The 27,646-nt window shown below is 45.5% G+C and overlaps 1 protein-coding gene across 1 annotated transcript; it reads right to left on the bottom strand.

Annotated features, from left to right (window-relative positions):
- Positions 1–1,646: 1,646 nt before the first annotated feature.
- On the bottom strand, positions 1,647–23,592 carry CCDC174 (coiled-coil domain containing 174). Its single transcript, XM_055413494.2, has 11 exons — positions 23,487–23,592; positions 20,028–20,132; positions 19,385–19,485; positions 15,194–15,252; positions 12,592–12,769; positions 8,004–8,099; positions 6,885–7,027; positions 6,305–6,399; positions 4,762–4,894; positions 3,045–3,197; positions 1,647–1,967 (listed from the first exon to the last, which is right to left on the bottom strand). The coding sequence occupies exons 1-11, from the start codon at positions 23,526–23,528 to the stop codon at positions 1,669–1,671; spliced, it is 1,404 nt and encodes a 467-aa protein (XP_055269469.2). The 5' UTR covers positions 23,529–23,592; the 3' UTR covers positions 1,647–1,668.
- Between the last annotated feature and the right edge of the window lie 4,054 nt (positions 23,593–27,646).

Raw genomic sequence — 27,646 nt, 5'->3', positions numbered from 1 at the left:
GCCTTCTTACAGGACTCGCTGGTGAGGGAGGAAGCTGTAACGGCCCGGTGGGGTTGGTGGCCAACTTCTGCTGCCCGTCTGCAGCTGTGGAGAGGGTACTGGGAGAGAGCAGACGGTGCCAGGCACAGGGGCCCTTCTGGGGCACTGCTGACTCACCCACTGCTGCAAAGACAAAGGGGCCTAGCAGCCCCTCGCTCCAGCCCAAGCCCATCCCACTCAGGCTGTGATGAGTGAGATGAGGGCCTAGATCCGCAGCTCCAGAAGAGTGGGAGGAGCCAAAAAACTGACTCTGATGGCTAAGAAGCATCTCACCTGCTGACGAGGCCCAGCAGCCTCCACGTGTGCCCGTCACTCAATAAATGCTTCAGTTCAGTTCAGTTCAGTCACTCAGTCGTCTCCAACTCTTGCGACCCCATGAATCACAGCACGCCAGGCCTCCCTGTCCATCACCAATTCCAGGAGTTCACTCAAACTCATGTCCATCGAGTCAGTGATGCCATCCAGCCATCTCATTCTCTGTCGTCCCCTTCTCCTCCCGCCCCCAATCCCTACCAGCATCAGAGTCTTTTCCAGTGAGTCAACTCCTTGCATGAGGCGGCCAAAGTATTGGAGTTTCAGCTTCAGCATCAGTCCTTCCAATGAACACCCAGGACTGATCTCCTTTAGAATGGACTGATTGGATCTCCTTGCAGTCCAAGGGACTCTCAAGAGTCTTCTCCAACACCACAGTTCAAAAGCATCAATTCTTCAGTGATCAGCCTTCTTCACAGTACGACTCTCACATCCATACATGACCACGGGAAAAACCATAGCCTTGACTAGACAGACCTTGGTTGGCAAAGTAATGTCTCTGCTTTTGAATATACTATCTAGGTTGGTCATAACTTTCCTTCCAAGGAGTAAGCGTCTTTTAATTTCATGGCTGCAATCAGCATCCGCAGTGATTTTGGAGCCCCAAAAAATAAAGTCTGACACTGTTTCCACTGTTACCCCATCTATTTCTCATGAAGTGATGGGACCAGTGCCATGATCTTTGTTGAATGCCTACTCTGCAAGTGACATCAACATCTACTTTTCTGGACTACAAAGTCCTCCCTGGTCTTCCTGATCATTTCAAATGATACCCTAAATTCTCCACCAGTGTCAGGCTCCTCCTGGAAACCAGATCACTTCGTCCCCCAATGTCCCCTTCTGTGCTACCATTTGGTAGGCTGAAATTCTTCCTAACAGATGCTCCATCAACTGACTTGGAAGCTGAATGCTTGGAACAAAGATATTTACCAGCCAGCACTGGCAAAAGGAAAGAAATGGAGCCTTTAAATCTGAGTAAGTCATGGGAGTGGGCATGACAGACAGGATTACAGACTTCTTAGGATTACAGATTCCTTAGTATCAAATATTACAGAATACGTCTACTCTATCTCAGCTCATGTCTAAACCCAGATGAACTGGTGTCTCCATACCAATCAGAATGAAATGAACAGCTAAGTGGCCAGGGTTCCCACAGTACCATTCACTTTCTTCCCTGCTGACAAATCCAGCCTGAAGTCTGGGTCTTCAGGGAAAGGACAGGAAGAGAGTTACAGTTCAGTCCCTAAAGTTATTTTCTCCACTGTGGGAGAGGAAGACACCATCAACAGTACAGAGCCAAGTTACAGTGTTTTTACTTCATGTTACTTGTTTGTAATATGATATCATATCATCCAGAGTTTCAAAAGTGACCGTCGGGGCTTGTGGTGGGCTGCTGGGGGCAGGAGCAGATGATGTCTGTGACGCGCAGGGGTCATGGCTCTGGCCAGAGTGCTGCCCCAGGTCCCTCTGTGCAGGGGTAGGTCGGCTCCATGCCTGGCTGCTCAGAAGCTCAGTCCTCTTTTGGTCCACAAAGTAATACGATGGTGGCGCAAACTCAGGGTCTCTCTCAGCCCGGAGATCTGACTGCCTCTTCGACCAGTACCCAAAGGAAAAGTCTAGTAAAAATAAAGTGTTATTAGAACTGATTATTGAATCATTTGAATGTTTTAACTTTTTAATTATCATATGTATTTCTTAAAAGCCACCTTAAATTCTCTGGAGAACTATAAGGTACATGCAATGCCTACAAAAGTACATGGAAGGAACCAGGCTAAGAAAAAAAGGGTGAAAAGTTCCACACAGAGAAAAGCTCAAGGAAGGTTCTGTGGAGAAAGAAGGTTGGCAGGTTCTAGAGACAATGCCAAAAAAGCACTAAAACAGAAATAACTAAGCGTTTAAATGATTTGCTTGACACGTTACAGGTACTTCACAGAAAAACACAAGTTTTGTCCTCTCTTGAGTTTTACAAGACACAAAGGCACTGTCCAGAGCTATCTGCCTCTAACAGCGGCACAAACCAAAGCCACGCACCATCTGTGTCTTTTACTTGAGTCGTGGATCTCACAGGCTTCAACAATTTAAGCTAATGTACCATTGAAATGATTGTTTTCAAAATGGCATAAACCAGAGTCTTTTCCCAAACAGAGGCTACTGCAGGTACCATGGTGTCTTTACAGAAAAAAACTTAAAGAAAATTCTGCATAACCCAGTGGAACCATATGTGAATTCAAGTTAATACACCTGGACGCAGATTGTTTTCAAGCGAGCGTAAAAGGGACTGTTAAAAACACAGAATACATTAAAGTACCAAACTTTCCTAAGAGTTTAAAAATGCAGTTCTGGACAAACAGTATCCCAAAGCTGTAAAACCACAAGAGGGCGGCAGGAATTTCTGAAACCTGCCCTCATGTGCATCTTTAAAATACCTCATCCTTTAGGCATGATGCCTTGCAGACCCTGGTCTTTTTAACACTTTCCAGTGCTCCTGGTTATTGAGAAGAAACAAGCTCGAGGACCCAGGGAATCCTTTAAGCTTCCCAGGACACTAAGACTTACCAGAATCACAGTCTGCTCAGGAGAACCGACCCCTCACCTTTCCTCTGTCCCACTCGAGGACATGTGGCACCCTGGGTCTGGTATCCTTCCCCTCCTGAACCAGAATCACAGTCTGCTCAGGAGAGCCGACCCCTCACCTTTTCCTCTGTCCCACTCGCGGACGTGTGGCACCCCGGGTCTGGTATCTTTCCTCTCCTGAACGATGACTTCTACTTTACTACTCTGGGCGGTTGTACGAGGAGCTGGCGTGACCTCTGGTTCTGGGGGCAAAGGCCCAATAACATCTCCATCTAATTTTTAAGGAAATAAGACTTCGTTACAATAAAGCTTACGACCACTGTAACAAGTTGAACAGCACGTACTTACCCTGAGAGTACAAGCAGTAACTGGCACTCACTAAGCATCTATTACATGCCAGGTTGTGGGCTAAGCACTTTGCACACAGTAGTTCACTGAGCTCTTTAACAACCCAAACAAAGTCAGGACTGGTACTCCATTCTATCCCCATTTTACAGGTAAGGAAAATCAACATCAGAAATGCTACAAAGGTAAACAGTGAAGAGCCAGGGTTCAAACCCAGATTGGATGGATTTCAAAGTCTCTGCTTGACACTATGCCACCCCACCTCCCCGATCAACAATCGAAGGACCAGAAACCCTTCAACTACTCAAAGAAAGAGTCGCAGGCAAAGCAAGGGTGACGAGAGAGCTGGAGCCTGGTGACAGTCTGCAGGCTATTCAATTCTGGCCATATTTTAAAAGAAAACAGTGTTTTAAAAAAACACTGGTGGCACTTCACATCTTGTGGAAATGACATGTTCAGGAGTAGAGCAAAAACAGAGAAACAATATACAGAGTTTAACATGTCACAGGAAGACAGCATTTATACAAAACTAAATGGATCATCTTCCAATTTTTAAGTGTCCCCATCTCCTTTCAAAGCTAAACTGAAGTGAGTTCAGAATTTAAAAATGGCATGGGCTTATGCTAGAGCTGGAGAAGCTTCTATCTGCCCTACTGGGATGTAAGTGAGAAGGTTGTGTGGGAATCCCAACGCACATTCCTAGAAAGGTAGCTGGTTCCCGCCCCTTCTTCCCCAGGGCTGAATCATGAACAGATCCTGGGGAGCTAGTGACCATGCAGGTGATAGCAACCCTCTAGGGAACGGCAGCAGCAGTAAGACGGGAGGAAGCGGGAGAATAGGTGACCATCTGGGGCAGAGCTACTACCTGCCCTGGACACCCCCCACCGCTGCAGGGTTAAACTAGAGAAGCAGATGTCCACCTGGTTTGAGCCAGTCTACGGAGTCTGTTCGGCAGTTCAGCCCAGACGAGCATTACCTTGCACAGTGAGCGTGTCTGCCCACAGTACTGAAGTGCTTCCAAGCATTTTAACAGACGGATGTGGTACGCTGTCTCTACCCACATCTGTAAATTATTTACTACCTTTCTGTATGCATGTCTTCTTTAAGACACAGCTATAATAACCAACAAAAACCGCTGCCACAGCCAAAAAAAATAGGCCTAAAATATGTACATGTACAACTAAATTTTATCCTAAAATACCTTTTAAGCATTTTACCTCTAAGTCTCACTTAAGGAACCATGCTATTGTATGAAGCAACAAACTGTACTGCTAACATCCTTGTCTGCAACCTGATATTTTCTTGGGAGTGTAATTCCACACCACTTCAGTTATAAACACTGTTCCTGCTCCTGGATGTACCTCAGGGGTGCACTGCTTGCTCAGAAAATAAAACTAGGTGGTTGATTTCTACACTGCCATTCCCACTACTGAGATGTCAATGGAACTAAAATATTTCCTTCTAAGATTCAGAAACACAGCCATGATGTACCTCTGTTTCCTTCCTCTGCTCCATCTTCTTTTGATTTTTTCATCTTTTTCTGCCGGAGTTTGGCAAGTCTTGCTTCTAATATGGCTTTTCTCTTTTCCTTTATATTTTCTCGTTTTGTTCTCTGATCTGTTGTCTGAACGGGACAGAAAATTAGAAAACGATTAGCCCCATTCACAACATTTCTGTTGAAAAGGATGAAATAATTTTATTCTAAAAATAAACTGACTTTTCTGCCACCTCTTAGAAGCCATCCGTTGAAATGTTCAAAATGAATATGCTTGTGTGAGTCCTCTTATACAAGCCCTCTGACATTTTCTGACGTTCAGTTCACAGAGCATCCCGGAAGAGTCAACAGTTTAGGAAACCAACCAATTCTGCCCATTCCTTCAGTCCAGTTCAGTCCAGTTCAGTCGCTCAGTCGTGCCCGACCCTTTGCGACCCCATGAATCACAGCACGCCAGGCCTCCCTGTCCATCACCAACTCCCGGAGTTCCCTCAAACTCATTCCCATCGAGTCAGTGATGCCATCCAGCCATCTCATTCTCTGTCGTCCCCTCCTCCTCCTGCCCCCAATCCTTCCCAGCATCAGACTCTTTTCCAGTGAGTCAGTTCGTCGCATGAGGTGGCCAAAGTATTGGAGATTCAACTTCAGCATCAGTCCTTCCAGTGAATATTCGGGACTGATCTCCTTTAGGATGGACTGGTTGGATCTCCTTGCAGTCCAAGGGACTCTCAAAAGTCTTCTCCAGCACCACAGTTCAAAAGCATCAATTCTTCAGCGCTCAGCTTTCTTCACAGTCCAACTCTCACATCCATACATGACTACGGGAAAAACCACAGCCTTGACTAGACGGACCTTTGTTGGCAAAGTAATGTCTCTGCTTTTTAATATACTATCTAGGTTGGTCATAACTTTCCTTCCAAGGAGTAAGCGTCTTTTAATTTCATGGCTGCAATCAGCATCCGCAGTGATTTTGGAGCCCCAAAAAATAAAGTCTGACACTGTTTCCAATTCCTTAATTCCCCTCTAATAACTTTCCATTTTCTTACCCAGGCCACTTCAAAAGTGCCATATTGGAAACTAAATTTAAAAAATCAAAGTCACACAAGTTACTTTTGAACAACTATAATCTTAAAGTCTGAAACACCAAAATAATATGGCAATTATCTTTATGAAAACTGTAACTGAAACGGCAATACTTTGGCCAACTCATGCGACGAGTTGACTCACTGGAAAAGACTCTGATGCTGGGAAAGGTTGGGGGCAGGAGGAGATGGGGATGACAGAGAATGAGATGGCTGGATGGCATCACCTACTCTATGGACATGCGTTTGAGTGAACTTCGGGAGCTGGTGATGGACAGGGAGGCCTGGCATGCTGTGATTCATGGGGTCGCAGAGAGTCGGACACGACTGAGCTACTGAACTGAATTCTGAACAGCTATGTACATTTCTAATTAATTTTACTACTTTTTCTTACAGTATGATTCAATGAGAAACCCAACTGTTCAAATCCTTCAAGTCAAGTGAGTTTAATCTGTACCTGTTCACGCAGCATTTCTAAGGTTTTCATCTGCTTGTTTCTCAACTCTTTATCTCGGGCAAAAGCAAAGTATCCAACACCAAGTTGCCGGGCCTCTGAAATAGGTAGAAATTACCCCAAAGATTAGATTTCCCTTCTCAGTGAATTAGATTTACGTCAAATTTCTAGCCAGGACTCTGAAATAAGTAAAAATTACCACAAAGATTAGATTTCTCTGCTCAGTGAATTAGATTCAGGACAAATTTCTACCAAAGCAGAAAGGAACACAGGGATATCTTCCACGCTTTAAGAAGCAGGTAAAAAATGTTAGAAGTTTCTTTCATTTTGTTTGCCAAGTGATAAATACAGCAAGTATTCATTTATTTTTTTAGTCACAGGCTGTCTCCACTATTCTTGGGGCACGCACTTGGATTAACAGACCCTTTGTAAGGCTAAAAAAGTGAACAGTTATTTTCAACTCCAAAAGTAGAATTATTTATTTATACAGAAGAGCTGCTGCTTTGTGAATACTTCCTTTCCCACCTACCATTTAAATGTTCAAGACAAAAAAATAACTTAAAAAGCGGTCAGATGACTGTACCATTCTCACGGATGTCTTCGTAATGTACGGGCCCCATTGGCCTTCTCAGGGCCTCCCTTTCTTCTTCCTCCCATTGCTGGCGCTGGAGTTCTTTTCTCATATCTTCAGACAGTAAGGTTTTCTCATTTGCAGGACTAACAAAACTAGGAGAATAGAGCAAAAATCATCTTAGGTAAGAGCTGTAGCATAGCAATGCTTCTTCAGGCATTTGGGGTCACGGATGAGTAACTCTAGTTGTGAAGAGGACAGTTCCTTACGGAGATTTCTGACTCATAGTACCCCGGGAAACTGCAAAAAACTATTTCCTCCTTTCTTTAATCCAAGCAGGCAGCTTGTTACATTACCATGTTAAAATCTTGCCTCAGCACTCATATCCCTTTCCTTCCCAGCCTGGTCTTGGGCTGAATGGAAGGGGTAGGCCAGGCAGGGAGAGGAACTATGGGCCTTCAGTGGGGGCCTCCCATGCAGGGCCTAGTGTCCCAGGTGGTGGCTCAGGGCTTCCCCACTCCCTTCCCTGTGCCAAGCCCAGGCCTACCAGAACCTGGACATGGACAAGGCAGAGCTTCTCCCAACACTTTTCACACACTAGCTGCCCTTGGTAAATTTTATTCTCTGTGATGTTTTAGCAAATCACCTCTTTAGGCACCACAGAGAAAAATCTAGCCATAAGTTCTTATGTCAAAATGCAGAAAGGTATAAAGAAAGAGTTAAGCTACCTCCCTCCCTGCCCCCACCTTGTCTGGGTCCATGACTTTATCTGCTGTGGGATAACCAAATCTCTATTCTTAAATGCACTTTCTATGCAGTGGTTTGTTCATTTACTCTGGGCTCACTCTCTGTGACTCTGTAGACAGACATGCTCCCAAGTAAACAGACAGGCTCCAACTCATTCCTTTTCAGTATGGATGATCAATCATTCAGGTCGGTCTCTGAATGTGGACTATGTGTGTATGTGCTAGCTAACCACAAAAAAGTGCTTCTGCAAACATTCTTACACATTAAAAAAATATTCTTACAACAGAGCCCCAAAGAAAATTAACTAAAAACAGCCTCACTCACAAAACAATCCCTGTGTCTACATGTCAGACCTGGGCAAAGCATTGTGTGTCACACACTTACAGCCTCCCCTGAAGATTTTTATCCATTTCCAGCAGATCTGGCAAATCCTTTCTCATACAGCGCCGGGATCGCCCTAAAGAATCCACATAATCCACCCTGAAATAAAAGTGAAAAGACATGAAAAACTGTACATAATAAACAGTTCCCTAAGATAAGGAGTTGGTGCACAATGAAAAGTTAATATAGGCTCCATCACAAACCCATCACCAAGGGCTTCCTGGGTAACACAAATTGTAAATAATCCGCCTGCAATGTGGGAGACCCACGTTCAATCCACGGGTTGGGAAGATCCCCTGGAAGAGGGCATGGCAACCCACTCCAGTATTCTTGCCTGGAGAATACCATGGACAGAGGAGCCTGGCGGCTACAGTCCATAGGCTCACAAAGAGTTGGACATGACTGAGCAACTAACACACATCACCAAGAAAAATCCTCAACCGCAGAGACCACCACCATTGGTACAAACATGCTCTTCAAACTTAAAAGTTGGCACACAATAGGTTCATTGCACCCTTGATTAAATCTTAGTTTTAGAAACTATAGACACAACTGAGTGACTGAACCAAACATGTTTCCCAAAATCTTCTCAGCATCATAATAACTATGCTCTGTACCAGACTCTATTTGTTCACCTCCTCACAGTCTTCCAAAGTTTGATGCTGTTTCCTTTGTTTCTTCCAATTGATACAATTCTTCCCAATGGATTAAAAATTTCTTAATAGAAATACAGAAGAAAGCAAAGAACTAAAGAGCCTCTTGATGAAAGTGAAAGAGGAGGGTGAAAAAGTTGGCTTAAAACTCAGCATTCAGAAAACTAAGATCATGGCACCTGGTCCCATTACTTCATGGTAAATAGATGGGGTAACGATAGGGAAACAGTGACAGACTTTATTTTCTTGGGCTCCAAAATGACTGCAAATGGTGAATGCAGCCATGAAATTAAAAGACACTTGCTCCTTGGAAGAAAAGCTACTACCAGCCTAGACAGCATATTAAAAAGCAGAGACATTACTTTGCTGACAAAGGTCTGTCTAGTCAAGGCTATGGTTTTTCCCGTGGTCATGTATGGATGTGCGAGTTGGACTGTGAAGAAAGCTGAGCGCTGAAGAATTGATGCTTTTGAACTGTGGTGCTGGAGAAGACTCTTGAGAGTCCCTTGGTTTGCAAGGAGATCGAACTGGTCCATCCTAAAGGAGATCAGTCCCGAATATTCACTGGAAGGACTGATGCTGAAGCTGAAACTACAGTACTTTGCCACCTGATGCGAAGAACTGACTCACTGGAAAAGACCCTGATGCTGGGCAGACTGAAGTCAGGAGGAGAAGGAGACAACAGAGGATGAGATGGTTGGATGGTATCAATGACTCGATGGACATGAGTCTGAGTAAACTCCGGGAGTTGGTGATGGACAGGGAGGCCTGGCGTGCTGCTGTCCACGGGGTTGCAAAGAGTCGGACACGACTGAGTTGAACCGAATAGACGTATTCTGAGAGACTCTGTTTTGCGAGGAGGAAGCCAAGGCAACACACGCTGTGTGCGGCAAAAGTGCCTCGCCAGGGGCCAGCCTGCTGTCTGTCACCCTCGGTCTTCTTCCCTCATCTCGGCCCGTGTCCAGGCGGGGAAACCGGGCAGCCAGCAAGGCCAGTGAAGCGCTCCAACCCAACAACAGGAAATAAGGGCAGGTTTTCATGGATAATATTTCATTTGCATTACGATGCAAAGATTTTTAACGTTTTAAATTACACGCAGGGACTCCCCCAGATCCTTTGACAGGAGGCTGAAAGCACAGAAGGGTCAGCACTGCTGCTGGACCAACCCAAGGTCAGATTCCCACGCATGTGGCTTATGGTTTTGCGAGTCTTTTCTTTCCAGTTGGACATGCCAAGTCCAACTGTCAGCCTGTGATTTAAAAGGTGAGCTTGGGAATCCAAAACTGCAGTTCTAAAGCTGGTGACCACAGAAATAAAACCTCCAACAGCAAAAAGCAGTTTCTCCCTTTTTTTCTTTTCCTTCAATGAATGGAGAACCAAAACCACCAGATGGTCTGAGTAATTATTTACAGTATTTTTGCGGAAAGATTTTCCACCACCTGGAACTTAACTGCAAAAGGATTTTACAAGCAGTTACAATTCTGGAACCTAAGTTAGAAACAAAAAAAAGTGTCAGAACTGCTTGCAGTGCATCTTCCTTCATCCTACAGGGCACGTGACACCTTCAATTGCCCTTCATGGTCTTCAAATCAGTAACAGATTGGTTGTAATCATACAGGCATTAATAAGGGGGGGAAGACATTAAACCTTTCGAAGGAGACAAGATTTCTGCTATGAAAAGCAATCATAAGCTATTCTGTCTCTGGAGAAGGGCTCCAAAACATACAGATCTCACTGAAACAGAAGTGGCAGGACAGCAGCCAGCAACAAAAATCAGTGCACAAGCTCTCAGGGAAACAATCACCTGAGGCAGGCAGGGAACACAGGACGGCTCAGTCATGCCCTCTTCACAGGACGCTAGGGGAAGTTAGGGCACAGACCCCTGAAACGCTCCTAACAAGAGCAGGTAGGATATCAGTTCAGTTCAGTCGCTCAGTCGTGTCCGACTCTCCGCGACCCCATGAATCACAGCACGCCAGGCCTCCCTGTCCATCACCAACTCCCGGAGTACACTCAAACTCATGTCCACAGAGTCGGTGATGCCATCCAGCCATCTCATTCTCCGTTGTCCCCTTCTCCTCCCGCCCCTAACCTTCCCCAGCATCAGAGTCTTTTCCAGTGAGTCAACTCGTCGCATGAGGTGGCCAAAGTATTGCAGTTTCAGCTTTAGCATCAGTCCCTCCAATGAACACCCAGGATTGATCTCCTTTAGAATGGACTGGTTGGATCTCCTTGCAGTATAAGGGACTCTCAAGAGTCTTCTCCAACACCACAGTTCAAAAGCATCGATTCTTCGGCCATCAGCTTTCTTCACAGTCCAACTCTCACATCCATACATGACCACGGGAAAAACCATTGCCTTGACTAGACGGACCTTGGTTGGCAAAGTAATGTCTCTTCTTTTTAATATACTATCAAGGTTGGTCATAACTTTCCTTCCAAAGAGCAAGCGTCTTTTAATTTCATGGCTGCAATCAGCATCTGCAGTGATTTTGGAGCCCAAAAAAATAAAGTCTGACACTGTTTCCATATAAAAAGTACCAAAAGTCTGCCTCAATCTTTTTCTGGTAATGAGGCCAGTTATGTGTCAATATGGGCTTCTCAGGTCACTCAGCGGTAAAGAATCCAGCTGCCAGTGCAGGGAGATGCAGATGTCGGTTCAAGTTTTGGGTCGGAAAGATCCCTGGAGGAGAAAATGACAACCCACTCCAGTATTCTTGCTTGGAAAATTCCATGGATAGAGGAGTCTGGCAGGCTCACGGGGTTGCAAAGAGTCAGACACAACTTAGCGACTAACAACAAGACCCAAAGGAGCAGGAAGTATGTTTAAGTGCTATCAGAGTTCATATGAGGGAGAGAGACCATTTAGACTAGAAATGCTGAAAAAAAGTATGACCAAAGGGATGGCATCATACTCGCTCCTCTGTGACTGCCATAGCAAGCTCAAGGCCACTGAGCCCACCTCAGATGTAAGTGTTTGAGAACGCTGGTAAGAAGACCCTTCTGCAGCATGAAGATGCAAGTTCTCTGCGTTCCTGAGCAGTGGGGACTGCTCTCTTCACTCATAAAAGACTCCTTCCCGTGCGGGGAATGGCTGACAAAAGATCAACAGGTCCTGCTGACAACCCTAAGCAGTTCCTAACAAACACTCCCATGACGTGGACATCTGAGCCTTCGGTGGGGAGGGGTGGGCTCCACACCAGCAGGAAGGGTCAGGCAGGGTTACTCCCAGGAACACAGCATCAGTGCACCTGCATGCAATCAGAAGCCCTTCTGAACAAGTTTCTAAATGACGTCTTAGGTACAGAAAAATCACCATGGCATTTTCTGTGCAGTTTCTTTGCAAAGAAAAGACTAGTTTGGTTTCCCCATCATTCACCTACTAGGCATCACTATCCCTGGTCTGCAGACAAGGAAACTGAAGCCAAGAGAGGGTAGGAACCTGATCACAACCGTACCACCGGTGAAAGGCAGAGCCCATGCTATCCAGACACAGGTCCATGACACCCTAAACCATACTGGCAGAAAATGCCACAGCCAGGGTAAGGCTCACCGGATCAGTTCTGCCAGCCCATTTTCACTGGAAACAGGGCTCATGCTATCTACATGATGATGCTTGAATAAGGACCTGGGTAAGGCAGCAGGGTGGGTAGAAAGGAACATTCTGCTTAAATAACTCTTTCACATCAATGAAACAGGGGAGACAATGCCTCCACGCCTGGCACACTGCCTGGCATATGGCAGGAACACAGTCTATTTGTAATTATTTCAAGTAGCAGCTACTACGTCTACATCTACAAATGCAATCCTACTTAGAGTGGAGTCTCTAAAGAAAGACTAGAGAGAAATGGCTTGATAACAGCAAAATAACATGGCTCTCAAAAAGTAAACCCAAGCCTGACAATATTAACATAACCAAATGGCACAATATCACCAACCATTCTTCACTGGGATCCTGGGGAGGAGGAATATCTTTTTCAGAAAGAGCTTCTTCATCATCATGTCTTTCTTCAGTCCTTCTGTAATCTCTATTGGCACCAACTGCTTCCATTTCTTTGTGTTTGTCTATCATCTTCTGTGTGAAATCCACAAGGTACATATCCTCCACCTCTTCATCTAGGACACAAAAGTCGATTTTCAGATGCATGGAACTGACATGAAGCAGTCACAGTCACCACTGGATGGCTACACCCCCCGACAGTTCACCAGTCGAGGTCTCCACCTGCCCCCTAAAAGCTCAAAAGGCACAGAGCCTCCTGGGGACCTGATAGAGAAGCTGTAGAGAGGCCACAAGACACACATACCACATAAAAACAATCTTTAAAAGCCTGTGATTTTCTGCTGCCTCATCAATAACAAGACTAGAAGATAAAAGTGTTTGACTTCAAGAGACTCATCTAGCCAATCAGATAACACAGAGGCAGAACAGCATTGCTCAGTAAGCCCTTGTGACTCAGTGATGCCCCGTCTCTAATCACGTGGGTCGTATCCCATCACCCTGGGTATCCTGCTGCGGGATGCCATGTGCTCGAAGCGTCCTAACACAGGTAAAGGAAGTCATCTGAATTCCTTTCAACCCATGACCACCACCTTCAGGTGAGACATGGGGCCAGGGTCTTCAGGGCATACAGAGATGTCTGACGTGTCATCTGTCTGCAGGCCTTGTCTACTTGAGCTGAAACCTGCACTGAAAGTTAAATGGTAACCCATGATTCTAATTTAACACAGGATAGCGGATGCATTCCGGAGAAGGCAATGGCAAGCCACTCCAGTGCTCTTGCCTAGAAAATCCCATGGATGGAGAAGCCTGGTAGGCTGCAGTCCGTGGGGTTGCTAAGAGTCGGACATGACTGAGCAACTTCACTTTCACTTTTCACTTTCACACATTGGAGAAAGAAATGGCAACCCACTCCAGTGCTCTTGCCTGGAGAATCCCAGGGACGGGGGAGCCTGGTGGGCTTCCGTCTATGGGGTCACACAGAGTCGGACATGACTGAAGTGACTTAGCAGCAGCAGAGGACGCATTCACGAACAATGCATGCATCAAGTTTCACTCTGCTCGATTTAAGCTCTAAGGAACAGATGGTAGGTTCCCTTATTACCAGGGGTTGATGCTTCCCTCACTGTACAGTGGAAAATAACTGAGGCTCCAAAACTTGCCCAAACATGCTGGTCCGATAAGCCCATCAGGAGGTGGGCCTGCCTGTATGGACAGAACCAAATCTCCATGCCCACATAGTCCTTTGACTTGATTCTATATTAACAATATAAGTAAAGTTTGAATCAAATGAAAAAAGACTCTATTTGTAGCCACAAGAACACGTAATTCAATTGGGAAATACATTTTCCCAGTGCTGGGTTAAATAAGACCACAAAACAGTGAGGCCTCCTGGCTGACACCTGCTGCTTCTTCAGGGGGAAGGCAGGCCTCCCCCAGGGCCCTCAGCTTTGTGAGCACCCAGCCTGGCCCTGCTGGGCTCTCAGCACACGGGAATGTGGCTCTGCCGTCTGTGCAGCCATGATCAGGGTCCAGCTCCCTCCTCTCCTGCTGCGCCCTCTCCCTCCACCTGGCCCTCAGCCCTAACCCTGTGAGTCAGCCCAGCTAGCTCTGGGCCTCTCCTCCCTTTTGCTCTCCCCATTCCCCCCTGCAGAAGCCCTTCTCCAATTCTTCAAAACCTTAAGACCCCCATCAGAGCCACCTTCTCCCTAAAGACTTCCACATATGCCTTTTAAAGGTAGTAAGAGATGCACTGCCTTGTAAAATCTCTTTCATTGTCGTTGAACTCTAGGTTGGGTTTCCTTTTTGTGGGGCAGGTATGAGGAGGGAGGATCTTTTAATTATTATCTTAAAAGCAACTATATCCAGCTTCCCAGGCAGCAGAGTGGTTAAGGTTCTGAGCTTCCACTGCAGAGGGTACGGGTTCGATCCCTGGTCAGGGAACTAAGATCCAGCATGCTGTACAGCACAGCAAAAAATGTTTTACTTTTTAAAAAATTAATTACAAAAGCAAATATAAGCACTTCAAAGAATAAAATTAAACACAGAGGAAAAAAACAGGAGAAAAGGAATGATAACTCCAGTACTCTGATATAACCATAATTCCTCTCAGGCTGTCTTTCCTTAAACACAGCCATAACTGTTTGTAATCATGGCCTATTTAGACCTTGTTTCCTAAGTTTGTTTTCTTCTGCGCCATTTTCCTCCACTGATGATACCTCCGTTGAGGGCAGAGGCAGAGAATCTGGCTAATACTGTACTGACTTGTCCCTCTATAGCACCTAACAAGCCCAGCACCCACGAGGCAAATAAAAAACCATTGCTGATTTTCTTATCTCTGTGCTGACACGCAAGCCTTCCCCGGGAGCTCAGCTGGTAAAGAATCTGCTGACAATGCAAGAGACCCCAGTTTGATTCCTGGGTTAGGAAGATGCTGATACAGAAAGTCAAATCTATTTAAGTTTCTCCCTATTGTCATAATTATTTTAACAAATATAAGAAAATACCAGAGTTGTATGAATTACATAAATAATTATATTTACCTATAAAGTCTCCTTCAGTCATTTTTTCATATAATTTGGCTTTTTCTTCCAACTTCTCCCTAGGAGAAAAAAAAGACAAATAAAAAATGGTCTTATCACTGCCACTCCTGGTAAAAATGCCCTCCCCGGCCTTACTGCTGTAACCTGCCAGTGGGGCCCAGCCTGATGACTAGAGCAGACCCAGCCAGGTCTGCTCTGCCAGCTAAACATAAAGCCTGGCCCGTGTCTCTTTCATTCACGACCGTACTAAAGGGCCAAAAACAACGCCTGGCGCGTAGCAGACGTTCAGTCAGTGTTTGAGGAATGAGTACGTGAATGAACGAAGATTCCAACTTAAACGCCAAATGCAACAAATTAAAGACCGAAAACAGGGGGTCTAAACAGAAACATGCTCTGTCACTGATCGCCAAATTCCACAGTCACTCTGTACCACTGGTTTTACACAAGGGTCCCTGGTCTCCCCCTGGTTAATTAGGTCTCTCTAAGGGAGGTAGAGACCAACCTCTTAGAAGTCTGTTAAAAATATGATAATGTCTGTTTTATACAGAACACAGATAAATCATTCATGACCGATAGCTAATAGAAAACAAACATCAACCCTGGCATTTCAATTCAGCAGGCTCTCTGCTCATGTTAATTCCAGTGACATTTATTCTTTAGTGGCTAAGAGCTGACAATTCTTTTATTCCAGAAATACTTATGATGATAAAGAGCACCAAAGAAGTCATCTGAGTGTTTGCTTGTGAAGGAGCGTACTTTATCATAGTAGAAAATTTCATTTCTAACGGTGAGTATGATATTAGCTAATAGGGCATAAGATGTAATGGAGAAACTCAAATGAACATTTTGGTCAATCCAATACAAAGCCATAGTAATCAAAATAGTATGGGACTGGCATAAAACCAGACATACAGATCAATGGAATGGAAAGAGAGCCCAGAGATAAACCCACACACATACGGTCAATTAATTTACAGCAGAAGAGTAAGAATGCGCAATGGGAAAAGAGCTGTCTCGTGAATAAATGGTGTTGGGAAAACTGGACAGCCACATGCAAAACAATGAACCTAAAAAACTGTATTACACACCTGAATTAAATATTCACAATGGAACCATAAAACTCCTAGAAGAAAACACAGGCAACACGTCCCTGACATCAGTGTGGCAATGATTTTTCCGGATCTGACAACAAAAGGAAAGGCAACAAAAGCAAAACTAAACAAGACGGACTATATCAAACTAAAAAGCTCCTGCAGAGCAAAGGAAACCATCACCAAAATGGAAAGGTGATGAATGGATTACTGAATGGAGAAAATATTTGCAAATCGTATGTCTGCCACAGGCTGAATATCCAAAATAAAGAACTTACATCGCAACAGCAAGAACACCAAACAGTGCAACTTTAAAAAAGGACCTGAAGAAACATCTTGTCAGAGACACAGATGGGCAACAGGTACATGAAAAGGTGCTCAGCATCACTACGCATGAGGGGAGTGGAGACCAAAACCACAGTGAGATGTCACCTCACACCTGACGCAACAGCTGATAAAAAAAGATAAGAAATAACAAGGTTCGGCTGGTGAGGATGTGGAGAAAAGGAAATCTTCATGCAGTGTAGGGGGGAATGTAAACTGGGGCAGCCACTAAGGAAAAAAGAGTATGGGGTTCCTCACAAAATAAACAGAACTACCATATGGGAACTTTTCTGGTGATCCAGTGGTTAAGACTCTGCGTGTCTACTGCAGGGGCATGGGTTCACTCTTGTATAAGTGGCTGTCCAGAGAACTAAGATCCTGCATGCCATACAGTATGGCAAAAAAAAAAAAAAAGGAAATAAGTTTGTAGATACGGTGAGCAGTTGCCAGAAGCAGCAGGAGGATGGGAAGGAAATGGATGAAATGGGTCAAAATGTACAAACTTCCAGTTATAAAATATGTTAGCAATGAGGGTGCAATGTCCAGCATAATGACTACAGTTAATACTGTATTGCATACCTGAAGTCTGTTATGAGTAGATCTCAAACATTCCTAGTTAAGTGCTAGTCGTTCAGTCGTGTCCGACTCGTTGAGATCCCATGGGCTGGAGCCTGCCAGGCTCCTCGGTTCATGGGATCGTCCAGGCAAGAATACTGGAGTGGGTTGCCATTCCCTTCTCCAGGGGATCTTCCCGACACAGGGATCGAACTGTGTGGTGACAGATGTTAGTTGATTATTAGATCTACTGTGCTGAGCACCTCACAATGGATACAGATACCGAGTCACTCTGTTGTGTGTCTGAAACTAATACAATGTTGTCTTTCAATTACACCTTAATAAAACACACAGATAGAGCATACAAGTTACAGCATCTTTCAACAGAACGAAAATTCTAAGCATAACACCCAACATTGAGAAAAATGTCTCAACAGTAAACATGTCTTTAAGTAAAGTCTCCAGCCTGTTGGGGATAGGTCAAACGCTAAGAAAATAATCCCCAAATGGGCTAATATTCTGCCTTTTACTCTCAGAGCCAGAAGAGCCAAGTAGTCTGAGCAACCAACATTTTATTATGCAGTGGATCTAAACACACACATGGCAGTCAAGCCAGAGATTAAAACTTGGGATTCTGAATCCAGGGTGCCAGTGCAAACAAGGCAAGAGCTCTTCTTTACAGAAGAATGCCAGCTAGTAAACAGAATGAAAAAATTATACACACGGAATGACAGATTTAGAAAAATTCTAATTTTGGAATCATCAGTGTAATAACTGACTCAGCAATGACATAATCATCACATGAAAACACACTGGTAAACAGAATATTCACACAGCCTCAGTTTCTCTCCTTAGATTATTATTAATTTCAAATGAGGAAGAGCATCTTATCGGTGGAAAACTACAGCAGATCTACCTTAACTGAGTGATCAAACTTACCATCATCAATAATGACTTAAGCTGACATCACGAACCTCCTGATGTGACTCAACAAGAGGACATATCATCACCTAGATAGTGTAACAACTGTTGGTAATTAGTCTGACTCTAATCAGACTGTGGGACACCGCAGAAACAATTGGCCTGGACTTTTCAAACGATGTCAATGGTGTAACAGACAACAAAAAGGCAAGGGAAGGACTTCCCTGGTGGCCCAGTGGTTGAGAATCCGCCTGCCAATGTAGGGAGCACAGGTTCCGTCCCTGACCTGTGAACTAGGATCCCACATGCCACAGGGCAATGAAGCCCGTGTGCCACAATTACTGAGTCCATGGTAAGTGCTGAAGCTTCCTGTGCCCTAGAGCCCGTGCTCCACGAGAGAAAGTCACCACAATGAGAATCCCTCACCACAACCAGAGAGTAGCCTGTACTCGCTGAAACCAGAGAAAGCCTGCGCGCTGCAACAAAGACTCGGGGCAGCCATAACTAAATAAAAATGTAAACTTTCAAACACGCAAAGGAACTGTTTTCTATTAAAAGAGACTAAAGAGACACTACAACTACACGCAATGCGTACTCTTTAATTAAACGTTTTAAAAAACAATAAAGGACATGTCTGTACTAGGATAACTGGTGAAATATGAATATGGACCATATGAGACTACTTTATCAGTGGCAAATTTCTCGGATATGACAGCAGTATTGTGGTTAAGCGGGAAAATGTCCTTATTCCTGCATAATATCCCAGAAACATGCCACTGATAAAGTATAGAAGACACACGATGAAATAAAAAGTACAGTGATGTTTAACAAAGTTTCTCTACACACAAAAGATGGGGGGGGAGGAAGCAAATTTTAAAAGATGTTAAGTGGTGAATTTAGGTGAAAAGTATTAGAATGTTCACTGTAGTCTTGTTTCAAATGTTCCGCTGGTTTGAAGCTTTTCATATTAAAAGCTGGGAGAAAAATTCAATCTCTAATTACCAACAGCACACCGCCTAGTAGCCCTGAGCCACACCACGTCGACACTACTTAAACACTGTGGAGGATCTCAGTGCCTAGCAGGGCTCACAGGGGGACTGTTTCATCTTTTAAACTGAGAATATGTCTTGTCTTCTTATAAGATTATAAATATGTCTGCAAATTATATTATTTTCAGGTAATAGAGTATCCGGTGAGAAAGACGATCAAAATTAAAACTGTAAATTAAATAAAGGTGAACTTTAACTTCTCTGCTCAGGGAGCCACAAAGGTAGCTCCACTTAGTAGAGCGAAACTTTACCTCGCTTTGTCCAAAGTCTTCTGTTCCTCAATCTTCTGTTCAGCATCCTTTTCAGCGCGGTTAGAAACTCCTGCATTCTGTTTGCTCCACACACTTGGTTTCTGGAGAATAATTTAAAAAACACAGAATCACCAACTGATTGCAAAAAATCTCTACTTGTACATCAGAAGGGGGAAAAAAATAATTAGATCTTGTGAATCAATGAAAATAATTGGACCTCTGACAGCCAACTTATGTCCTGCAAATAAACTATACATAGGAAAGCTGGAGCTGGAAAAAAAAAGACCCTAAATTACATTTAAAAATTTCTTTATACAACTGCAGTTACTTTTTTAAATCTCCTGAATCATTACAACTGAATTCAAGACTTTAGTGAAAAATACATAACAGATTTAGTAATATAAATAATAGATATCATTACTTATAAAATTGGAAAAACATTCACATACTGAAGAATTAGAGCATTTTAATGTGTTTTTGAATCTTACTAATTTCTATTTCAATATTTGAAATATTTTATGCACATGTTCAAATACAAGACAAGGATTTATAGGTAGCAGATACCTTGGACACTTTCAAAAAACCTAATTATGGTTTAATTCCCCTATGTTTGGGGTCAATGGAGATAATTAGATATTTTTACCTTGTTAGTTGGTTTTGGTTTTCCCAAAACTCCAGCATCTTTTAGAAGTTTTTCTTGTTTGAATTCTTCTTGTTTTCGGAAGAGTTCAGCCTTAAGGTCTACCAACTAGAATAAAGCCAATAAGCAAAAAAAAGAAAAAAACAATTAACGCTAATGAGTGATTGGATTTCTAAGTTTTTATAATTCTGAAAACAAGATCACAAGCTCTTATAAATGGACAAAAGTGGATATAAAATTAAATGTTTAAATGTAGAGTCTAGTACAAAATAAATCCAAGTCATATTTCATTCCAGCTCTGTGGTAAACATATTTAATTTTCAACACTTCAAGGCTTTCCCCTGGGCAAAGAGAGAATGATAAGGCAAAGTAAATCAAATCTGCATTTTCTAGAATCGGATTCAACTAACATCATTAACCACTTTCTCTCTGACTGGCATTGTACTTGGCTTTTTCATGCAGTAAAAGTAAAAAAAAAAAAATTTTTTTTTCATTTCACTTAAATATTACAACCATTTATTATTTCTACAGGAAAACGTCTTTGATTGGCAACAATATGAGCCCTAGTATGTGCCTGGCACTTAACACTGAAGAGCAGAATACAAATGTGAATTAGACATACTCCTGCCTCAAAGAACCTACATCTAGTAAGAAATGTAACTTACACCACCAGATGTAATAGGTGACTTTAAGAGTGAAATTAAGTGGCATAAAAATTCAGATAAAGGAGTATTTCCTTTTGTCCAGAGTGATCAGAGATGGCTTTGAAATGAGCCTTAAAGGATAGTCAAGATTTCAACAGCTAGAAACAAAACAGACTGAGTGAATTCTGTTTCAGTATGTTTTGGAAACCACAAGTTTAGCTTAACAGAGTTCAAGAACAAGAAAAGCCAGGGCAAAAGGAACAGGGGACTTGGATCTATCATCACTATCTACTCTGCACAAAAGGGTATAATGGCAGTTTCCTTTTTAAGGATCAAAGTATAGCTGCTTATACACATGGGCATTTGTAAACTGAATACTTAAAAAGCCCAGCATTACAGACTGACTTTTAAGGGAAATCAAAATGACTGCATTCAGTGATTTCTATTTTGGAAAAAAGTATTTAAAATAGGTTTGGCACAGATTTTAATAACGTCAAGGGCTGCTTTATCCCAGAACCTAATACTCTCAATTTTAAAAAACAAATTTAAAACTTAAGCCTTTTTTTCTAAGCCTTCTTAACCACATCAATTTTCTAGTTGCATTTTCCTGCTATACTTTTGCATTTTATTTTATTTTTTTTTTTTTAAGACTTGGACTGCTATACTTTTGCATTTTAAAAGGAAGATGCTCAGAGAAGTGTCAGTTCCCAGATGGCATTCACATTACTATTACTAATGTTAACCCATCAGGAAAAAATAACTAATTTTATAGCTCTTTGGTTCCTAATCCTCAAACATTATGTGTGTGTGTGCTAAGTCACTTCAGTTATGTGAAACTCTTTGCAACCCTATGGACTGTGGCCCTCCAGGCTCTTCTGTCCATGGGATTCTTCAGGCAAGAAAGCTGGAGTGGGTTCCCATGCCCTCTTCCAGGGGATCTTCCCCACCCAGGGGTCGAACCTCCCATCTCTTACGTCTCCTGCGTTGGCAGGCAGGTTCGTTACCACTAGCGCCATCCAGGAAGCCCTCAAACATTATTCAGTTCAGTTCAGTTCAGTCGCTCAGTCGTGTCCGACTCTTTGCGACCCCATGAATCACAGCACGCCAGGCCTCCCTGTCCATCACCAACTCCCGGAGTTCACTCAAACTCATGTCCATAGAGTCGGTGATGCCATCCAGCCATCTCATTCTCTGTCGTCCCCATCTCCTCCTGCCCCCAATCCCTCCCAGCATCAGTCTTTTCCAGTGAGTCAACTCGTCACATGAGGTGGCCAAAGTATTGGAGTTTCAGTTTTAGCATCAGTCCTTCCAATGAACACCCAGGATTGATCTCCTCTAGAATGGACTGGTTGGATCTCCTTGCAGTCCAAGGGACTCTCAAGAGTCTTCTCCAGCACATTATTAACTAGTACCAATTTTCAGTATGAGACGGGGGCAACGAGCTCAAATGTTGGGATATTCCCTTCATATTCCTTGCACCCCAACATTCTGCAGTAAATCCAAGATTAAGCCAAAGGCTAGGCAATTCGCTCTGATATACTGGAAAAGACAACTGCCGTGGAGTCAACCAGACTGAGTGAGCCCAGTTCTACCACTAAGAACTCTGTATGTGAGCTGGAGAAAGCCAGCTCATTTTCTGAGCCTCAGTGGGTTACCTATAAAGTGGGGATATTACTAGCGCCCGCTTCCTAACGCTCAGTACAGCTCAGGGAGACTGTGCATATAAAATGCTGGCACAAACAAGTACTGAGAACTGGTTTTCCTCCTCCGTTCAGCTCAGTCGCATCCCGCTGTCTGAGACCCCACGGCCTGCAGCGCGCCAGGCCTCCCTGTCCATCACCAACTCCCGGAGCTCGCTCAAACTCATGTCCACTCAGTCGGTGATGCCATCCAACCCTCTCATCCTCTGTCGTCCCCTTTTCCTCCTGCCTTCAATCTTTCCCAGCATCAGGGTCTCTTCCAATGGGTCGGTTCTTCGCATCAGGGGGCCAAAGGATTGGAGTTGCAGCTTCAGCATCAGTCCTTCCAATGAACACTCTGGACTGATGTCCTTTAGGATGGACTGGTTGGCTCTCCATGCAGTCCAAGGGGCTCTCAAGAGGTAACTAACTTAACAAAAGTGCTTACATCCCGTTAGACCTTACAGCTCCCGGGCAGCGCATCCTATGGATGTATTAACAACTGTTTAGCCGTCCTCCTTGGACAAGGAAATGGCAACCCACTCCAGTGTTCTTGCCTGAAGAATCCCAGGGAACGGGGAGCCTGGTGGGCTTCCGTCTATGGGGTCACACAGAGTCGGACACGACTGAAGTGACTTAGCAGCAGCAGCCGTCCTCCTGCCGGGGGACGCTGGGCCTCTCAGACCCCGGGGGACGAGTCACACGAATGTCCTGGGCGGGGCGGGGGCACAGTGCTGGAGCCTGAGCTCCAGAGGAGCGTGCCTTCACCGCTCGCAGAGGCCGGAGTCCCCCTCCGCCGGTCGCGGAGACGAGGCTGCCGAGGAGGCCGGCCCGCCGTCGCGGAGGGGCGGCAGGGACAGTCCTACCCGGAAAGGCCACCAGGCTCAGGACGGCGTCTGAGGGCACAGCCTGGGCGCCCGGCAGACGCCACATCCAGGGTTCTGACAGTGAGAAAGGGGGCCGCTCCCGGAAGGAAGGACGCGCGCTCCGCCTTTTTTCCAGAGAAAAGCCAGGCCCGGGTCCCCGCGGAGGAGAGGCCGCGTCTGGGCCCCCGAGTGAAGAAACGAGCGCGGTCGAGATTCCTACCCTGCGGAGGCGGGGAGACGCGGGGCGCGCGGCATCGTCTACCCCGTACTCACCGAGGACGCCGTCACGTCCAGGGGCTTCTTCCTCCGGTCCATATCCGCCCCGGAGCGTCCCGAGCCGCAAGCCTCCAGGCGCCAGGCCGGCCTCTCACACCGCCTTCCGCCGGAACCGGAAGTCGCCGCAGCGGAGCGCCGCCATTTATAGCTCTGGCGCCATCTTGAGAAGGTCAGGGTGTGGCGGCACTGTGTCCTTCACCATTTTGAGACGGTCAGCCGTTGCCCGAAGTGAAGCTAATTGCTAGGGCCATCTTGAAAAAGGCAGAAGGTAACAGGGCTCGTGGCTGGTGCCATCTTGAGAAGGTCTCCATACGCCCTGTTGGGCAATGCACGCCATCATAAGTGGGGCGGATTGGGTGTGGCGAAGGCGCCATCTTGGGAAGGGCGGAGTGAACTGACATGATTATCTTCCTAGTGAAAAGGAAGAAACTGTAGTAGGCCTGAAGAAGTGAAGTGTGTCCTACCCTTTGCGACCCCGTGGACTGTAGCCCACCAGGCTTCTCCGTCCATGGGATTCTCCAGGCAAGAATACTGGAGTGGGTTACCCTTTCCTTTTCCAGGGGATCTTCCCGACCCAGGGATCGAACCTGGGTCTCCCTCATTGGAGGCAGACGCTTTAACCCCTGAGCCACCACATTAACTCCCATAGTAGGCCTGGAAAGATCTAAACACCCTTTGAAGACCTGCCGTTCGCCAGGCACTGCTTGGTGCATCTCACAGGTTAATTTATTTAAAATCTTACAAGAGTCACATGAGCTAAAGAGTTTGAGTGAACTCCGGGAGTTGGTGATGGACAGGGAGGCCTGGCGTGCTGTGGTTCATGGGGTCACAAAGAGTCGGACACGACTGAGCGACTGAACTGAACTGAACTGAATGTTGATACACTGCTTACTCTGTGTCACTTTACATATTTCAGCTGGGGAAGGAAATGGCAACCCACTCCAATATTCTTGTCTGGAGAATTCCAGGGACAGAGGAACTTGACAAGCTGCAGTCTGTGGGGTCACAGAGAGTCGGACACTGCTGAGTGACTAACACACACACGCTTCAGCTGGTAAGAACATGAACTCCAGAAGTCAATAGCACTCAGCTGATAGCACTCCTGTACCACTTATTAGCTGTGTGACCTTAAGAAAGTTACGTTCTCTGTGCTTCAGATTCCAAATGGGAATAAAATAGTACTTACTACGTGGGGCTCAGTGAAAATTAGATGAAGTAAATGAGCTAGTCGATAAAAATATGAATGACTGTGCTATTCAGACTAATGACAGCCCCCAGATGTCCATCTTCTAATCCCCAGAACCTGTCATTATGTTACCTTATATGGCAAAAGGGAATTTGCACGTGTGATTAAATTAAAGATTTTGAGATGAGATTATCTAAGTAAGTCCAATGTAATGCATGAGATCAAATCAGTTAATCCTAAAGGAAATCAACCCTGAATATTCATTGGAAGGACTGATGCTGAGGTTGAAGCTCCAGTACTTTGGCCACGTGATGCTTAGAGCTGATTTATGAAGACCCTGATGCTGGACAAGATTGAGGGCAGGAGGAGAAGGGGTGACAGGGGACGAGATGGTTGGGTGGCGTCACTGACTCAGTGGACATGAGTTTGAGCAGGCTGCGGGAGATGATGAAGGACAGGGCAGCCTGGCGTGCTGCAGCCCGTGGGGTCACAAAGAGCCAGACACAACTGAGTGACTGAACAGCTACAACAATTGCAAGGGCGTTTTATGTGAGAGGGAGGCCGGAAGGTCAGAATCAGTGAGAGAGATCTGAAGTCACTGCACTATGCGCTTGAAAAGGGAGGATGGGACCCATGCCAAAGAATGCAGGCAGCCTCTTGAAGCCAGAAGAGACAAGAAACTGAGGCCTCCTCTGGAGCCTCCAGTGCAACATTGCTGACACCTAGATTTCAGCCGTGTAAGGCTCATTTCAGACTTCCCGCCTCCAGAGCTTTAAGAGAATCAATCTGTGTGGTTTTGAACCACTGTCTGTGGTGATGTGTTACAGCAGCAGTGAGAACCTGATTCGGATGGTAACGACTCCGGCAACTCCCCTCTTTTCATGGATTGTCTTGTTTAGTCCTTGCAAGGATCCCAGAGGTGGGAGCTATTTATCCCATGTTACGGAGGAGAAAAATGAGGCCCAAGAGGTTAAATGACACGCCAAAGGGCATTTGCATGGAGAATCTGAAGGACCGAGGAGCCTGGGGGCCACAGTCCACGGACTCACAAAGAATCGGCCACAAGTGAGCGACTAAGCATGTATGCTTGCACAAGGGATGGACCCTAGTGTCAAAGAATAACTCAAAGACCGTGAGTTATTTATTTGCTATTTACTTGTAAAGAGAAGAACCCTTCGTTTCCTTGCCAGCGGGCCACTGCTGGTGAGGCTGGGCAGCGTTCTGATCTTCCGCTTCTAGAAAGAAAGAACATTTAGTTTATGGACACCCCAGAAGACCTGGAGAGTTTAGGTTTCTCTGTGTGAGGCCTGTCAGCGGCCTTGCCAGCATCTCCACGTTCATTGCTGTTGTTCAGTCCATAAGCCGTGTCTGACTCTGTGACCCCATGAACTGCAGCACGCCAGGCTGCCCTGTCCTTCACCATCTCCAGAGCTTGCTCAAACTGATGTCCATTGAGTCGGGATGCCATCCAGCCATCTCATCTTCTGTTGTCGCCTTCTCCTCCTGCCCTCAGTCTTTCCCAGCATCAGGGTCTTTTCTAATGAGTCAGCTCCTTGCTTTTTCATTAGATGGGTTTGTACCGTCACCCTTATCTGAAGTCCTCACTACTGTGGTAACCAGCCTGATTTCAGTTGCCTTCCAAGCCGTTTGAGTGACCAGGAGCAAACCAACGAGTCTCCCCCATGCCCCCAGCCCCTGCACACATCCACGTCTGGAGAAGCACAGAAAACTTAATCTGGATTGACCAGAATACCCTCCTGGGATTCCAACCATTTTTCACATACTCTTTTCCTCAAATTCTCCTCTTCCTTTTATGCGTTCCAAATGTCTAGGTCTGTCTGGAATTGCCTTCCTCCAAGGGGCTTCCCTGGTGGCTCAGAAGGTAAAGAATCTGCCTGTGGTGCAGGAGACCCGGCTTTGATCCCTGGGTCAGGAAGATCCCCTGGAGAAGGAAATGGCAACCCACTCCAGTACTCTTGCCTGGAGAAGTCCCATGGACAGAGGAGCCTGGCAGTCTACAGTCCATGGGGTCGCAGAGAGTCGGACACGACTGAGCAGGTAACACTTTCACCAGGAACAAAAACTGAGGCCACAGCCCTCTGTTCGTCACCACACTACGCTGTCTTCCTGGGGTGTCATGTTCTAAACCGGATGTCGGGCCACAGTGTCTCGAATGCCTGGGTTTGCTCTGGAAGAGAGGGGAGGGCAGGCCCCTGGTCTGGCGAGAAGCACAGAAGATTTCCTCCAGCCCCACGTTCAGCCGGGCTGAAGCCCTCCGCTTACCTTGAGAGCCTCACGTCACCCCTCTGAGCCTCTCTGCTGGCACCCAGTTGCGTGCACAGATGTTTGAGGTACAGAGGAGTGTGGAAACGGCATGCAAGCCGCCAAGTGCAGTGCACGCATCTCTCTGGGGATGCAGAAGTTCACTCAGCGCCAGTTTTCTCACCGCAGAAGGCTCGTGCCTAGGGACAGGCTGCGTTATGACGCTGCATATTTTGCAGTGCTTTGAGCTCCAGCTTCTGCCCCAATCCCTGTTGGGTCCCCCAGGGGTGAGGCTGGGTGGGAGAACAATTATCTTCTTCCTTTTCCCCTCCTATTGGACTTTAATGATCTGTCAGATCTCCTAGGGACTGTAAATAAAAGGGCAGGAGAGGTGACTTTTGGAAACACACGGCAATGATTTTCCCGGCGAGCACGGCCACCCAGGCAGACTCTTATTTTTAAAGTGGGGCCCTGCAGTCACTTTCTGGCATGAAGTTTCATAGCGACGGGGTTGCAAGCTGTTGCCCGTGCTGCCAGGGTTAATGTTTTAATTGGTAATTAAGTCAAGAGGTGTAATTCAGCCCAGGCTCCTTTTGGCACGTGAGTGGTCTCTCTCCACACAGTCTCCTGTTTGCTCAAATGGAAAACGTGTCTCTCCCAGATGCGTCCCACCTGTAGTGTCTTAACCTTTGTTCCATCTCCCACACAT

The sequence above is a fragment of the Moschus berezovskii genome, chromosome 24 (assembly GCF_049115385.1).
Source record: "Moschus berezovskii isolate FMDL1 chromosome 24, NW_MosBer_1.0, whole genome shotgun sequence".
Classification (NCBI taxonomy): domain Eukaryota; kingdom Metazoa; phylum Chordata; class Mammalia; order Artiodactyla; family Moschidae; genus Moschus; species Moschus berezovskii.
This window is presented reverse-complemented; position numbering and strand designations above follow the sequence as displayed.

Coding starts and splice junctions, on each gene's coding strand:
- CCDC174 (XM_055413494.2), bottom strand. CDS start 23,528: ATGGACCGGAGGAAGAAGCCCCTGGACGTGACGGCGTCCTCG. Junction 20,133..23,486: donor TGGACGTGACGGCGTCCTCG/GTGAGTACGGGG, acceptor GCTTTATTCTAG/TTGGTAGACCTTAAGGCTGA. Junction 4,895..6,304: donor TAGAAATGCTGCGTGAACAG/GTACAGATTAAA, acceptor TGTCCCGTTCAG/ACAACAGATCAGAGAACAAA.